This window comes from Athene noctua, chromosome 2 (assembly GCF_965140245.1).
Source record: "Athene noctua chromosome 2, bAthNoc1.hap1.1, whole genome shotgun sequence".
Taxonomy (NCBI): domain Eukaryota; kingdom Metazoa; phylum Chordata; class Aves; order Strigiformes; family Strigidae; genus Athene; species Athene noctua.
Genome location: NC_134038.1, coordinates 72,075,003 through 72,091,741, shown reverse-complemented (window position 1 = coordinate 72,091,741; position 16,739 = coordinate 72,075,003). Strand labels below are relative to the sequence as shown.

At 37.0% G+C, this 16,739-nt stretch overlaps 1 protein-coding gene across 1 annotated transcript in view; it reads right to left on the bottom strand.

Moving 5' to 3' along the window:
- PTPN3 (protein tyrosine phosphatase non-receptor type 3) overlaps positions 1-16,739 on the bottom strand; it is a 129,642-nt gene that overhangs the window by 96,131 nt on the left and 16,772 nt on the right. The window contains exon 2 of the mRNA XM_074897808.1: positions 1,649-1,803. Within this exon, the coding sequence (XP_074753909.1) occupies positions 1,649-1,786 (138 nt within the window). The 5' untranslated portion in view covers positions 1,787-1,803. The remainder of the gene's footprint in view (positions 1-1,648; positions 1,804-16,739) is intronic.

Sequence of the window (16,739 nt, the reverse complement as noted above, 5' to 3'; positions counted from 1 at the left end):
TCAGCAGTCATAAAGGTTAGATAATCAAGAAGGGCCATCCCAGGAAATAAGTGCAGGTTCCCTCAGTACCAGTATGAAAGCTCTGTACTTGAACATAAACCTTCTTGTAAACCTCTTCCTTGCATTAGCCTGTAACATAGCAGGGTAGCCACACTCCCTGCTTCTTTCAATAAACCAATAGTGGGTCCTGCATTGCCCCTATGGCAGTTCAGCATTACAGCTGCAGCAAAGGAGGCCCTTCCAGTTCCTGGATGAAGGGAGTAACCATCAGGGATACCCTGGGGCTATGGTGAAGGCAGGGAGAGAAATCAGTTGGATCTGGAGTTTCAAAATGGTTCCCATTTATCATACTGCACTCACTGCTTAAGACAACAGTGCTGGTCTTCAAGCCAAGCCCTAAATCTATTGCTCTGTAAACATTTGTTTACAAGGAAAAATATACTATGTATGGCTTTCAAAAACTTTTAAATTCTTCATTTTTTAAAGATCATTGTGCAGGGGGAAAAGGCAATTTGCCTTCAAGGCAATCCTATCGGGCATGCTGGAGGCAAACAATGGAAATGATATACTAATGTGTTGTTCTTTCTCTTATGTACCTACTTTCCTTGTACCCCACTCCCCAATGTCAGTTACTTCGTATATAAAATATATGCTAAAATATGAGACTAAATCTGTATATATTAGAATCAAAATCATCTGTTTACCTATCAAATAATTTCTATTTCAATAAATGTCCAAAGTTCAAAAATAAAATCAGTCTGCACAGAGAACTGTAATACTTAGGAAAATACAGCTTTAAGGTGAAGTTTTGAATCTCCTATAAGAAAACATTTCACAGTCTAAGATATCCAACAACGCAGCTTCCTCAGCAGAACACTTATCAAATAGAGTAAATGGGTATGATGAGTATCATATACACAAATTCACACAATTGTAGTTAAATTCATCTACAGTTTTTCTGCACAGTCAGATAATTCTACTGAAAATTGATTGAGGAGTGAAGTTATTTCCTTTGTTATCATTTAAAAACAAACTAATACTTTTAATCAGTACTGAAGGATATAAACTATTTACAGAATACAGTAAAGAATGTAGAGTACAGAACTCCGTTAACCCCCTTTCCCTCCCTGCTCCCAGATAAAGAATCAACATTGAAGTATAAAAGACTGAACAGAACTGCCCTACTAAGCCATGATGTTTTCACTATTTACACCGTCTCTGCATTTCAGAAAATATGTACTGACATCACAACAGGAATTTACAAGGCCTACTCCTTTTAGCACTACCAGTCTCTTGATGGGAGAAAAGGAGGAGCACATCTAAGTCTGGGAGTCCCATTAAATATTAATTACTTATAGCTGATAACAATCACCAGATCTGTTTCCTCATGGTTCCCATATCATACAGAAGACCTTTTTCTAGGTAGAATCTGCAGGCCATTATTTTATGACATTTCAGTTGGTTGACTCTGAAGATTAAAATAGCACTTTATATATCCAATTTCATAACCGCTAATTCTGCAATTTGTAATGGTAAATCTATATCTTCAACATCTTTTGGAAATTCCATGCCTCAGGGTCCCACATTTGATCTTCAACTTTCAAACTAATTTCTATGTGTTTAAAAAAAAGGAGTTTTCCAAACTTACGTTGACTTTGAAGCTTTGTACTGAGCCATCCAAGAAGTGGACATTACAGATTATCTCTGACCGGGTTTTCTCTTTTGGTAGTTCTGATGCTCTTATGTTATTTATCCTCCCACCTAAGGCTCGTAAACGGGAGTTCATAACTATCGCTGAATAACCTATAAAACAAAAATTATGTTTAATAACAGTTCTTATAATTCACTACATTTCATCTATGTTTCTCCAGAGAAACCCACAGTAACATGAAGACCTCATTACACCCTAAATACCTATAGTAACAAATGCTTCTTATAGAAAAAGAATGATTTGTAAAACTAGCACATTGTAAACCAAAACATAGATAGAGGGGCTTCCATGTTCTAAATGTGAACATTCTAAAGAGAATCACAGGTAACCCCTGCAATGTATACTTACGTTAGGCATGGGCCATTGCCTTAATTTAAATCAGTAGAAAACTCAAACACCTACTATAAACCAGGAAGGCAATACCAATACAAGTTTTTATCATCTGTAACTAGTAAATCCCTCATCCCCTTATAGATTTCCTACATATTTCTATATTTACTATATAAGTTTCACTACAATAAAGCAATTCTGTTTACTCTCAACTGACAAAACAGTCTTGAGTTAATGCAGATCACGTTCTGTCAAATAGCATGTTGTTTCAGGAATATATATATATATATATAAACACCATATGTAAGGCAACCAAAACTAACATTAAAAACATGTCAATATTTTACAGCCTAGCATACATAAATTCATGAAGCCAGAAATTTATATCTGATAAGAACATTCAAAAAAAAAAAAAAAAAGTTGTCCTGTTGGAGTATGATTTTTGGAAGAATCTTCATGAACACCAAAACTCTGAAAACCAGTTTTCACAAACGAAAAAAACCCAAACCAACCCACACCCCCACCAACAGAAAAAAGCCATTCACTGAAATAAGAGATGAATTAAATACAGTCAAGCCTGTAAACATTTCAAGCTTCTCTTCACTGGATCAGTTTACCAATTAACATCACAGCATATAAAGCCAGCTGGCAAGCGAAGCAGAGGATAGTTTTCCAGGTTAATTACCATACCAATTATCAAATCATGCCTTACTTATTGGAGACTAGCTACAAGAAAACTTGCATAATATGTTTCCTAGACTGCTGGTCAAGCTAGATGGGACTAATATCAGGACTATTTTGCAATCTCCCCTTATTTGTGTATCTGCCTTAAAACATAAACTGGCTTTTCTTTTAAGCAGCTAAAGAAATGAACAATTTAGAATAAAAATCACCTAAAATACTGAAACATCATATCTACTCACACATCACTACAAAAAGCAAATGTGAAATGCATGAGGTGCCATGAGATGCATAATTGTATAGAGCACCAAAGGCAAAGCAGTGCAGTGATCCATGCTTGCGTAACAATGTATAATCTATACTTAGAAGCAGCTAAAACAACTCCCTTCTCACCCAGAAAACTCAGAAGTCAGACACACTAAAGCATTCATCAAGCACTCATAATTTTTGTCAGCCAATTGAGTTTCCTATTGTATATTTTCTAAAATCAAAACTCAAGTTGCCAAAACTCATTTATTTAGCCAGCACATTGCATTTTTTCCTAGATCAGCAGTATTATACTATTCTTTCCCAAACATATGGAGTTTGGTTTTGTTTGCTTTGTTTTGTTTTCTTTTGTGTTTGAAGGAAGGAAGAAAGGAAGAGGTGATCTTTAGGTGAATTCTTAATAGTATTTACATATAAACCATTATGCATTCCTATCACTTGGAAATTGTTCTTGATATACAGTCTGCAGCTAATCATAATATGTTAATTTTTATATTTTTTTAATTCTAGAAAATGGGCTTTCTTATTCAGGAATGGTTGTTGCTAAATAAAAAATGCCGTTATCTAATTAGCAAAGACATACAAAAAGGTAAAGAGAGATTACAATCGTATACCAAGCTTTCAATCTCACATTTAGCACTGTGTTCATCTTTCAGCAAAAATGCAGGTGACTACATGAACTATTCTGCACAGCCTTTTCTCCCCTTTCCACCCTGAGGTCAAAAAAATCCTTTTCACTTGCAGAAATAACTCTCTACCCATTAGTCCACTGATGGGTAAAAGGAGAAAGCTCTTTGCTGTGGGGCAGCCACTAGATGAAAAAATAAGGATTTTGGTTGCCAGGTTCAAAGCTTCGTCAGCCTGGCCTTCAAGGCTCAGTCTGCACTGCGATGCCTAATCTCCTTACAGATTTTTCTGCTCTTGCGAAAATGCTATTTGACCCTTCTGCTCATATTCCCCAACCTTTCCTGCCTGCCATCCGCAATGCTTCCTATCTTACACTTATAACATTCCCTTTTTCTAAGTATGTTCTACGTCTCTTCTACCTCAGCCAGGCTTCAGCAGACAGCACTGATCACAGAAGTCTCCAGCACTCAGCTCCTGATCTGCATGGAGAAAGCAAGAAAATCGATCTCAGCCCCTGCATTCCTAGTGCAGAGCGTGCTGCAGGATGAGCTATGCTTGGCGACTGCAGAAATTTTGATATACAACCTAATCACTCTCCAGCAGAACATTAATTTTTGTGTCACAATATAGCTAGATCTTGCTACTCACTTGTTCAAGCTTTAAATATAGAAGCTGATAAAACAGCATCAATAACATTTATATATTTGCTATCCACAAAAGAAAAGCCCAAACCCCCAAAATTCTTCTGTAACTGTGAAAAAATAAACCTGTATAAACAAACTGATGATTTTTATTTAACTGACTGTGCATAGGGCACAATTAATTACAGGTCCATTTCATTCCACAGTCCCTCTCTCTAGGAAGCCTAGCATGTCACCTGGATAACCTAGGCCATAATTGAGGTAGATTTGGTAGGCTAGGTCTAATTTTCAGATTATGGTCCCCTATGTTCTTCATAACTTAAAACCCTAAACATTTCTTTTCCACTTACGTATCAATTTCTACAGGAAATTTAACCATTGGCCCCGATGTACAGTATTACACTCTCCAAATCCAAGCCCAGGTCTTCATTGAATGCTGTCAACTAGACACAAGAGATGACAGGAATTTTACCTTAAAGCTGTCTGCTACAAGAATGAAATTCCATTTTGAAGTTTTTCACAAAATAACGAGAACTGTGAATGCCAAAGAGATCGTACAATATGCATTGTTATTGTTGAACTTCCACATGTCCTTCAGCAAGTCAGACCTGCTTTTTTCTATGGCATAAACAGCTTGTCTCCCAGCATCCACAGAAGCTATCCAAGAAATAACAGTAACACATACTTACATACTGCTGTTCATTATAAAAATCAGAGAGCTGCTTATTTTGAGATTAAAATTGCAGTCGTTTTTTATGCTAGTTCTTCACAGTTACACTTGGTTTAGTATCTTCAGATTATATGCTGGATGCCCCAACTGAAATAGTAAATTGGAAATTCACCACAAGAAATCCAAATGTGCTAGTGTGACTAATTTGCATTGAGTTCACAACTGAAAACTTGGAATTCCTTGATTTTTACTGCTTTTATTTTACATAAAATTGTAACACAGTTGGAGTTCATGGTTTGTGTTTACATCATGCAAAGAGCCTCAGCTGAGGCTGTCCTTGACAGAGCCAGCTGACCATGGAAACTGTGCCAAGGCTGGGATAAACAGCTGACTGTTTGGACATCACAGCCATTAGTCAACTGGAGCTCAAACGGCCTTATCAAGCCCCAGGAAACTGCCACCAGCTGGGTCTCCTGAACAGAGAAAGGCAGGCTCTCTACTTCCCACCTACATGGCCTTCAATGTTACTGTGCAGTCAGTAAGCTCCTGAAGGAGCTATTTTACAGGTGTCACACCACAGGCATCAGCCTAAGTCATTTTCCATGTCCTAGTTTAACACACTATACACTCAGTAGTCTTGTGAGGAAACAGCTTTGCGAATCCCTAGTCCTTCCCTAGGGCAAGGGAAGGAGAACACAAGAGGTGAGCAGCTGAGTTATGAGCAGCTGCTCTACTACTTTTCTTCCATATATGACATGTGTTTTAAACTGTATTCTAAATAGGCCCAGATTACTGAAATGGGTTATCAACCCCAGTGCAATAAAGAGGGGTATTGTGGAAGCATATGAAGCAACCTGTAATGGCAACTGCTTTTGGGATAGGCAGAGGGTCACTGAGATCTCAGGCAAGACCAGATGCCAGCTCTAAACACCAGCATCAGCCTCCAGCCCTGAGGAACCAGGACCAGCCATTACATGCAAATCCCAGCTCCTGCTTTGTAGCCTCAGGCAGGAGACTAATTCACAAAACAAAACAACAAAAAACTATAAAAACAAATTTGAAGATTATCAACAAGTGCATAGTTTAATAATTACTCCCCCTTTCCCTAAAATAAGCATCTTGGATCCAGAAAGCGGAGAGTTACATTTTAATTAAAAACCAAACAAAACCACCTCCAAAACAGAGTTATTTTCACCCTAAGGTATAAAACAAACATGTGGAATTCTATCCCATAATCAAGCCACGCAAAAGGCTTACAGGAGCAACAAATACAGCTACAGGAAGTTAATGTTTTCCAAGTACATTAAATACATTTCTGGACAAGTTTGGTTATGCATGCCTTCTCCTACAATAACACTGCAGTCAAGCGGAACAAAAACAATGTGTTTTCCTCATCTTTTGTACTGAAGACTAACTTTTGAAAATACTTTTTCCCCACCAACATTTCTTTCCAAATCACATTGGAATTGATAAAGAAATGTATGTCTCAGTAAAACTACCATTAATGTGTTTGTTACCAAGCAACTAAATCAAAAGCAGATTTGCTGAGTACTCAAGGGCCTTCTACATACAATCACACCATATATAAACTGTGAATAGTGGGTTTTTTTAAAAAATCATTCATTACCATCATTTCATGGGTAAATGGGGATATTTTTATTCCTGCAAGTGAGTGCACTTTTTTTTTCCTAGAAGGGGACTACGACACTAAGTGTTCTCAGAGTTTCTTGACAGTCATGATTGAAAATGTATAGTAACATGTTGGGCTCTTGAAAATCATAAATATTACAGTATCTGATTATCATAAGAAAAAAAACCAACCCTAATAAACCTGACATTTTTATGGTAATCTATAGTCTGATTATTTCTTCCCATGTAGTTAAGAAGTATTTACACACCTCAAAGTCATACCTATCATCAGTGCATCTTAATGAGGGTTAAGTTATCCAGCCAGATTTTCCAAATAGAAGACCAGAGTTTAACTCAACATCTATGAAAACCAGCTTATGTTTTCATCTTCTGCAGAGGAAATGCATCATCTTTTCTACATTCCCAATAAGAAACTAGATGTCTCCTCAATATAAAATTCAAATCTAGTATTTTGCAGGAAAATGCCATGAGGTTTTTAACCACAACATAGTATTTGCAAGCTTCCATACAAATTACAGGGCATTAGTAAAGCAATAACCCAAGGAAAAGATAAACTTCATTTTGAGCACTGTGTGCAGGTTATCACTTGTTCTTTATCTATAATTATTTCCCACAAACTTTTCCTGACACATTGATCATAAATTACAGAAAGTAAATTTGGAAGCCAGAAGTATCACAACATGATGAAACTTCACATCAATTGGAAAAAAATAATTTAAACTGTAAGTATAGAACAGGCACGAAAGCCTTAAATGATAAAGCATTACAGCTTATGGTGTAAAAATACCTCCAAATTGAGATAAAAAGAATAAGAGACTTCTTGCAGCACCTTCTTACTTAGAACCAGAATAAAGGTTAACATCCACATTGAAAGTTTGTGTGCACATGTGTCACATGCAATCTTCAAAGCAGTAGCTGCAAGTTTTCCAATTGTCACTCTTTAGACAGCAGTATCATTATAATAGAAGCCCTTCACCCCAAAATTAAAAAAATTAAAGATTCAGCTTTCTTATATTTTCTCCCAGTGGTTAACATCTGTGATATACTGCAGCACATCAAAATTATTTACCGGTCATATAATTAATGAATAAGTCTAGCAAAGCATTCTGAGAATATATGTTATCAAAAATTCCATGAACCAGGTTTGTCATTCTAGTTATCATCTTAAAGTTTTCCAGAAAACCAGATCTCATAGGCAGAGATTCTTTACAGAAAATGAGCCCATTAAACAAACAAACAAAAAAAGCATAGGTGATTAAAGTTATACCTTGAATATGTATGAAAATACCTATATTAACATATATTCTTGCATATATTGCCAACCTAATATTTACCAGAACTAGTATAGAACAAAGAAAAAAGTTTCTTCCATAGTGAAATATAATTACTCTTCTTCATCTGACAGCTCTTTATGCTGGAGTTCATGCACAAATAAGCCTTCAGGGTAGACCATATATGCGATATCTCTATCTGCTTATTTAGAATGTACTTGAAAGCATTTTAGTTTCAATTAAGGTAGTTATGACAAAAAAGCCTTCATTTAAAAGCAAAAAACAAACAAGTAATTTTGAATACTCTTTTCTTTGCTAACCTCCACAAAATTGGAACCTAACTTTTTATTTTACTTTTTAAAGCCAACAACTAAATAGACAAACTGTATTGTTCCTATGTTGGGTGCTTACCTACTGCTCCGTAGTCACTGCTTCTAAGAAGAAAATTCAATACATACAGCTGAATAAATTTTAAAAATCCCCACACCACTACAAGAGGTGTTTAATTAATGCAAAAGATTAAGTGCTTTTTGAGCCTTCCCCGTACTTCATTTAGCTTTTCATTATAAGGTATCTCTGGTAAACTTGATTCGCAAAGGATTTCAAGGGAGATCCAGCTACGTTGAACCCTGGATTCAGCAAGACCACACATGAATGTCAAAGACTGACTGGAGGAGGTGGGCGGGAAAGAAAATAAGCCTCAGTTTTAGTTTAGCATTACAGTATGTCTTGATTGACAGGTCCCTAAGATCCAACTAAGACAATAACATAGCAAAGGTAATGCAAGCACTGTGAGAAGCTGCAAATACCTGGTGCAGAATAGCCATGCAGCACAGTAAGCCACCCACTCTTCATTGAATTCTACTGCCTGGTACATACGTACACTCACACTTCTGGATTGGGGACAATACTTCTGTTGGGAACCATCCAGTCTCTTGATAGATGGCAGAGAGGGACTTGATGACAGACTCTGTGCTCTCAAAATATTGTATAGATGTAATAGAAAATACTTTACTCTCTTCAGAGTTGTTACAGAAAGCAGAGCTGCACTTAAAGTGACAGAGTAATAACACTAAGTAAATGAATTGTCCTTTAAAAACAGTATTCATATTTGTTATATATATTATATATTCATTCTAAAACATGTTTTAGAGACAAAGACTCTACTTCAACTTTTCTGAGATCCTTCTTCCTCTTCCTCCTCCCCTTTTTTCAAAGGTCTGCATTACCTCCATCCTACAGATTTCTGTCTGCAAAGTCTTAAAATGTGCACAGCTTCAATCACACAGTCCTTGCTGTTAAGACTGAAGAGGACACAGACTGGCTAGCAATAAAGCAGGACAGGCTGATATAATAGCTTAATAGAGATTATTTGACCAAAATCGTCACATTGTTTACATAGTCATAGTCTTTATATGTGGGGAAAAAAAGAATTGTTCCATCCTCTCAGCAACATGTTCAACAGCAAGACTGGTTATCTGAAAACTTAATCTTGAAATTAGATAACCTAAAGGTAATTAAACTCTAGAAGAGCTTACTGGTAGAAAAACAATACTGACCATCGATTTCAGTACTGGGGTTCTTAATACAATTTAATCCAACTACTGAGGAAAACGCAATGGTCCCATTTGCAAAGGATCAAACCAGATTGAATGAATGACCCTTCAAACTCCAAGGGTGTGAATCTGGTCATGACAACTTCACTGATGCTACTTAATGTACATAGAATTAAACTGTGCAGTTAAGTCATGTCAGGATCCAATGTGTCATCTTACACAGCATGAAGCATTACTGTTAGACCTTAGATACTGGATTAGCACTAGTACAGAGATACCATCTACTGCATGCAGAATGACTGAGAAGAAAAACAAATGGGAGGAAAAAACAACTGAAGTAATAGCAGAGACCTGCTCCCTACACTGTTGAAGTACAATAAAAGACAGATGAGAACAAGACACTTGTAATGCTTTCGCATTTTTAGTAGCTTTTATTGCTCATGTAAGAGATCTTTATGATGTTTATTTTCAACACCCATTTATAAAATAACACCTTAAGCCAGTGTATTCAAGGCAATAACAGCTCATTGCTCCATTTCCTGAACCGTGCCAATTGAAAAATTCAGGAACTCTACCGCTTCCTCTATCACCTGTCTCAGCTTTAAACAGCACCACAGCACAAAAAAAACCTGGTTTGATGAAAAAGGCAAGAGTTATCACTTATTTCCTAAATAATGCCTTTTTGGGGCTACAAACAATGTTGCATGAACTCAGATGAGAAACAGCGAATTGAAAGTCAAAGTTCACCTTCTTCAACTCGATAGTGTCTTATATTAACAACACCGAAGAGTGGAAGAACATGAAAAGTTGAGTCAAAGTGGAAGCTAAACACTGCAGTGCCCAACTACCAACATTCCCCATAAATAGTTCAGGACAGACTTAAGAAGCCAAAGGTAATTTTTTTTTTTTAAATCTTTTTTTTTTTTTTTTTTTTTAATTACCTGACATGTTGTAAAATCAAATAATCAAAGCTGTGTCCACACCTGCAGTATTTGGGTAACTAAATGATGCAATTACTTTATATAAAATAATTTATGCCTTCAAATTTTCAAAACCAGGAAGTGTAAAATTCGGTGGTGAATATTTAAAGACAAGCTACTAAAATATTCTGAAACCTCAAGTATCAAGTTAATTGTCATAACAAAATTTAAATACAAAAAGACCTCATATTCTACCAGCAGGCAATGAACTGTATTTCATGAAACTCTTGTATGACAGATGTGAACCATCATGTCAATTTTACTGCCAAGTAAAGTTGTGATAATTAAGCACAATTTTAATCATCTGCAATACAGATTCAGGAAGGGATGTAGAAAAACAAATAACCAAAAGTTCCCTCTACGGTTTAAAATAGATATATTAAAAAAAAAACACTTTTAAAGGGGAAATTCTACCATTTTACTATATCCATAGTATGATATTAGTCAAGCAGCCTAGAAACTACCTGTGCTATTTCTACTGATTTTAAAAACACAGGAAAAACAACTTAAAATGGGGATTATCCAAAATGTCACACTATCCAATAGACTTGCAGGTCCATACTAATCTCTACCTCCTCTAGTGTAAAATAAATAGAAATTTCACTTTTGAGAAGTCAATGACAAAACTTTGCTGAGAATGTCAGAGAAGCATCAACTCCCCACATCACGTTCCCTTCGTGAGACATGCTGTTTTCTGGTAAGAGGACAGCAGTTTAAAGTTACTATTTATGAGTTAAGGCTACCGATCTATGCTGAAACAATGTTTCATTTCCCAATGCAGCATGATGGCCTATAAATAAATAAATTTTTAAAAATAGCTTGCAATTAATAATACCTCTTTTTAATTGACTTCCACAGGTATGTTAAAAAATGCTTTCCAAAACAAGCCTCTCCTTATCTCAACAGCATGTCTAAATTTTTTTCCTATATATTAATCGGTCCAGCAAAAAACCTCTTTTCTCCAGTCAACACATTACATTTTTCATGTCAAAACTACAGTTACCAAGCATTTAATTCTTTTCAACAGCATTTATGTTAATGTACCTCACATTTCGTCCTCTTTTATCAGAGTAAAAGAGGTTTAAGCTGTTTTTTAAGGAGTTGGAAAGAAACAGTTCACAGACAGAACAGAGTATAGACTCAACACAAGGCTGTGAATCTAAGTGTTTCATATTCTGTTTCTAATGTCACTAATGGCATTTTGTGAATAGGTCACTTTCCTCCTCTCCAAATTCAAGATAGATCATGATGGAAGTAATTACTAAAGCATATTTTTTTAAAAACTTGAAAAAGCAGGCAGCATGTTGCAGGTAACTGGATTGTGAATAAACAGTTTAAGAAGTTGTTACAGTGCTATCAGCTTCTATAGCAGGACCAAAGAGCTTCTACAAAAGAACTGAACAGAGCTTAAATCCACCTTCTCAGGTAGATGCTGCAGGCAGTGACGACTGCCCGCCATTATCATGCTGGGGAAGAGGAGAACAAACACCTTAGTCATAGCTGTGAGAGTATTAATGCCACAGAAAGCTAACTCCACTTTAAAAAAAAAAAAAAATGGAAATTCAATGAAAATTTCAGTGATGCATTGTTACAAAACCTGAGAAATAGCCTGAATTTACAGATGACTGAGGTTTCTTTCTTGTGTGGGTACAGTTGGATGGGATGAAAAGCAAATAGAAAATAAAGAGCGAGAGGAGAAAATTCCTAACACCACCACACACAGCAGTACGCAAAGCCTGCACTGGTGAATTTTCCACCTTAAAATAATTTTGTATTTTCAGTGAAAGTCTACCTGATCAACACATTCAATCAATGACCTTGTAGAAAGTTTGGAAATGCTGGGGTTTCCAGCTGTCTGAGGTTCATTTCAAGTATTCAGATATAAAATAAAGCTATTAGTAGTGGTCTTCACAAGCTTACACACACGCAGCATCAGAAGGTCTCCCAATATCAAAACCAAAACTGCGTATCTGCCCATCATTACTGTTAAAGATTTCTAATATTGCCCACACATTAGCTAAAACAGTTTTTAATGCCTTCAGAAGCAGGCAAGCAACAGCCACCAAGACTGGCAACAACTTTTCTGCTGCAAATGGTACTCAGCTGACAAACACAAACAGGTTAAGTAATTTTTAGCTATATGCTAGATTTCCATCAGAACTCTTGATCCCACACTAGATAAACCCAAATTAAAGTTCTGTGCTGTTACCGAGTGTTTTCCATTGATGGTCATTACTCAGTCTGCTTCTCAACACAACAAAGGACTGTACTATTCAAACTTAGGAAGAAAAAGTTTCATCACTGGCAGCAAAAAAAAACCCAGACCATATTTTTTGCAAGAAAACATTCCTGTTGGAGAAACATCCAGATGTCAGAAGAAAGCCTATCTTCTAAATTGTGCTGATGAACAAAAAACACTCTTCAGTATTATGAATTATCTTTCTGCAATCAGACTTTTTTCTTTCAGACCTTAAAGCTTCAAACTTCACGGAACTGTCTTCTATAGATCTTCATCTATTTTATAATCCACGTTCTGTCACAAGCTGTTAGAATATATTCCCTCAAGCATGACAGAGGACAACTTCTGCTATAAAGCTTACAGCCACAAAAAATCCCCAAAGGGATATGGAACAAAGCACTGGAAATCATGCAGTTAACCACAAAATACTATAGAAAAAGATAAGATGGTAGAATAACCTAACCACAGCAATTCTTCCTTTAAAAAAGAAGGGACACAATAACAACCAGAAAATTGAAAGTTGCTATGTTATGGAGGGAATTTAAAACCAACCACCTAATTTCAAGCTGTAAAGACAGAAAAGAAAAATGTCTTTTAGACACTATGGTTGTATTCAAGTTATCCTTCAGGACTGTTCAAAGTGACACAAATTCAGAAGATCCTAAAGTCTCACAAAACTAGTTTGTTTGAAGGAATTACATAAAGTTCTACCTTTCAAACTACAGGAAAGAACTTGAAAATGTGTTGCAGAAGTCTTGCAACTCAGAGCCAGAACCTAAACAACATAATGAAATTAAAACACCTCCTGATACTTTGATCATAACTGTTACATATTCAGATTAGCAAAACTGAAGGTGTTCATGTACAAAGTTTGACATGTGAGGGGAGTGGGGGAGAACTTTTCCAGAAAGTTTACAAAATGATGTTTTGTAAATCTTCAAGAAAAAAAGCAAATGGACAATGTGAAAAGCCACCCTACAAACATCTGCACTTTGTAACCAGCTGTCATAGAAGAAGAGTTTTCTGCTATTCTTTCCTCCTCATCTTCCTCCCCATTTATGACTAGCTGACAAATTTATATTTTAAACTTGTCAAAGCACACCTCTTTTTCTGCCCCCTTTGGTTTCTTGCAGAGACTTCAAAACATCTAGAAACACATCAATTTGTTATCTTCCATCCAATAAGATCAAACTGTTTGCTGGGGCCTGCAGCAGCACTGACTGCATATAGCCTTTGCACAAGTCCTCCTCCTGCACGAAGAGAACAGATAAACAAAAAAAGAGCCACACTGCCATGCAAAATGGCTAGCCATTTTTCCAATCCCTGCACATGCTTAGTTGTCCTCACTTTACAAGAAGTAATTCCTACAGACAGTGAAGAAAAGAGAGTAAACATAAAACAGGACAAGTCCTAGCTTGCAAACAATCTGTGCTTTCTGTTCTTCCATCAGCATTTAAACAGTGTATGCTTTAGACCAGCAAAATCTAAACATTTACATCTTTACATCCCTGTTAGGCAAATTTTTCATCACCCTACAAGATTAACACGCACCTAGTGACCACAGCATACCATACTGCAAGGGAACCACTCCAAAAAGCATTCATCTAAAACAGATCCTCCTGTGTCTTCCCTTCACTGCAAACACAGTGGCAGCTATCTTTTGGTCAGTTCCTTCCTTTCAACAAACTAACTCACTTAAGCTTCCAAACAAAGCACAGCCGCTCGGTCAGCATGCAAGGCAGCTTCGGTGTCAAGCTTAGGCACAGGCTGTTGGCTGGCTGGCCAGCTGGGTCCCTGGCATTACAGAGCATCACCCTGGACCAGGGCAGGCAGAGCACCCTTCTGCCATCACAGGGTAGGCAAGAATATTGGGCCAACTTTTAGGCAAACACCTGCTAAACCTTCTGCCATGAAACGACCAAAGTGATACACTTCCCTGTCTCATTTGTATGAGCTTTTAATTCACCATGCTGGCAAAGAGGTAAATCTGCCTACTCCACTTGCTACAAATTATATGAATAGGCACAGGCACTGTTCTGACAGCTGGTGTCCAACCCCAAATCAAGGATAACGTACTGGGAAGCTGTAAACCTAAAGGGGATACCCAATAGCAGGCCAAGGGAAAGTGGCCTGCATTCACAGTAAGCAGGAGCCATGCAAGCCATGACTGGAGCTTGGGGGAGTAAAATGGAGGAGGGTAGAGTGTGATTTTGGAAAGCTGACTTGGTAAAGAACTTCTTGCTCAGAGTGGAGTACGTACTCCTTTGGGTTTGGTTTTTTGTCTTCTTTTAGGTGTTTTGTTGGGTTTGTTGTTTTTTATTCAATTCTCCTACTGACATATAGTGCCTTCACAAGTAATTCAATCCTACTTTGGTGCTTCTTGCTCATTTTTAAACACAGCTATCCAACAAACGAGCATTTATAACAAAGCTTCCTGTTGCTATCTGAAGTAACGCAAGTCTCTTGAACCTTGTATTTACAAGCTTGTTAAAACTCCCATGCACAGCCAGGCTCACATAATTTAAAGAACTAAACTACCTCCTTGTTTGAGAATGCATCTCTATTATCCGATATATATGAACTGCTGATACTTTTCAGAGTTTTAAACTTGGAGACTTGTTTGGTTTTTAAGTTTCAAATCACTTAATACATGCGGCAATACCAGGCATTTTTAAAGAGACACACATACAAAATTTTGCCAAGTAGATCTGACATTCCCCAGTCCTTCCTATTTCAGCTTTTGTGTTCCTGGCTGGCAGGTAGAATATTTATCTACTTCCCGCAAAGCAATCTTAGCACGCTGTGGCAACCGATTACAGAGGAATGCAGGCACTAGGCCAGCATTGCTGGTTTATACTGAAAGAGGAGCAAAAAAGGGAGTGCTCTGCTATAGTGCTGAGATCCAGTATCTCCCTCCCCATTTCCCCACCATTAGACGCTTTTACATGGCAGTGATAACAAGTAATGGCTTCCAATAGGCAAATTCCTTAAAACTTAATGTGGAAGGGCTGGGAGATGGAGGAAGAGGGAGGTGACAGTAGCACCTTATCAGGTTAGAGCTATGATCACAGAACTGAGAAATAGGACAGAAGTCGACAACTACTGATGCTTTCTTTCCTTAGTGTTTCTTTCACAACCCTGCAACACATCAAAAGTATATTTTAAAGGAAAGGCATCAAAACAAGGACTATTAAAAAAAAGGGGTTTCTGGTTTTGCTTAAGACTAGTCAATTGACCGAAAGCAAGTGATACAGCAAATCAATGACAAAACAGCCCATTTCGTTGGAAAAAAAATTATTGTCATGAGAGCTATAAAGGAAAAATTAATTTGAAATTGATTCTTCAAACAATGTTGTCAAGCTTATGTTACCTCAGTAACTGAATAAAGTAGATTAACAACTTGATTTTGAAAACTATTAGCTAAACCTTTAAATAGATTTCTAATATTTAAGCTTATGCTGTGATCAGTAACAAAGGTAATGACCCCTACTCCAGACTGCCTACCCTAAATTGCACCTGTATAAAAATACTCAGCTTAGTTTATTCAATCTTAATTGCTTTTCTAGTGCAAAATGTACCTTGTCATGACCAGGTAAGTGGTCTGCTTGACCACAAAAGCTTTCTGAATGCGACATCAATATTTACACATGCTGAATGCACTCAACCCCCACCTGATCTTTGGAATCAAAGTACAAATTCTAGCCTATGCCACATACACTTTCCTACTATTAATAACATGTAGAATTTCACCTAAGCAAGTTTGTCCCTTGCAAAAAATGGGGTGGGGATTCAACTTAAGCATGTAATGGGAATTAACTGCCAAATCTAGCTAAAACTTCATTGAAATTGATAAGCAAGGTATCTAACCTTAAACCAGGGTAAATTCATGCAGTAGTGTACGGTCACCCTTTTGAAGCAACAGGAATCCTTTCAAAGAAAAGTCAATTTGCAAGACTAGACACAATAAGCAGTAGAACAGTTTTGTTGGGGACTGAATGCAATGACAGACTGGCTGCCTACCCCGAGCCAGCAAACGCAAAACAGCCAAAGAGAAGTACAGCAGCATGCTTGAAAGGGAAAGTTAAAAGAACTTCATAGGAAAGCTCTGGCTAGGAA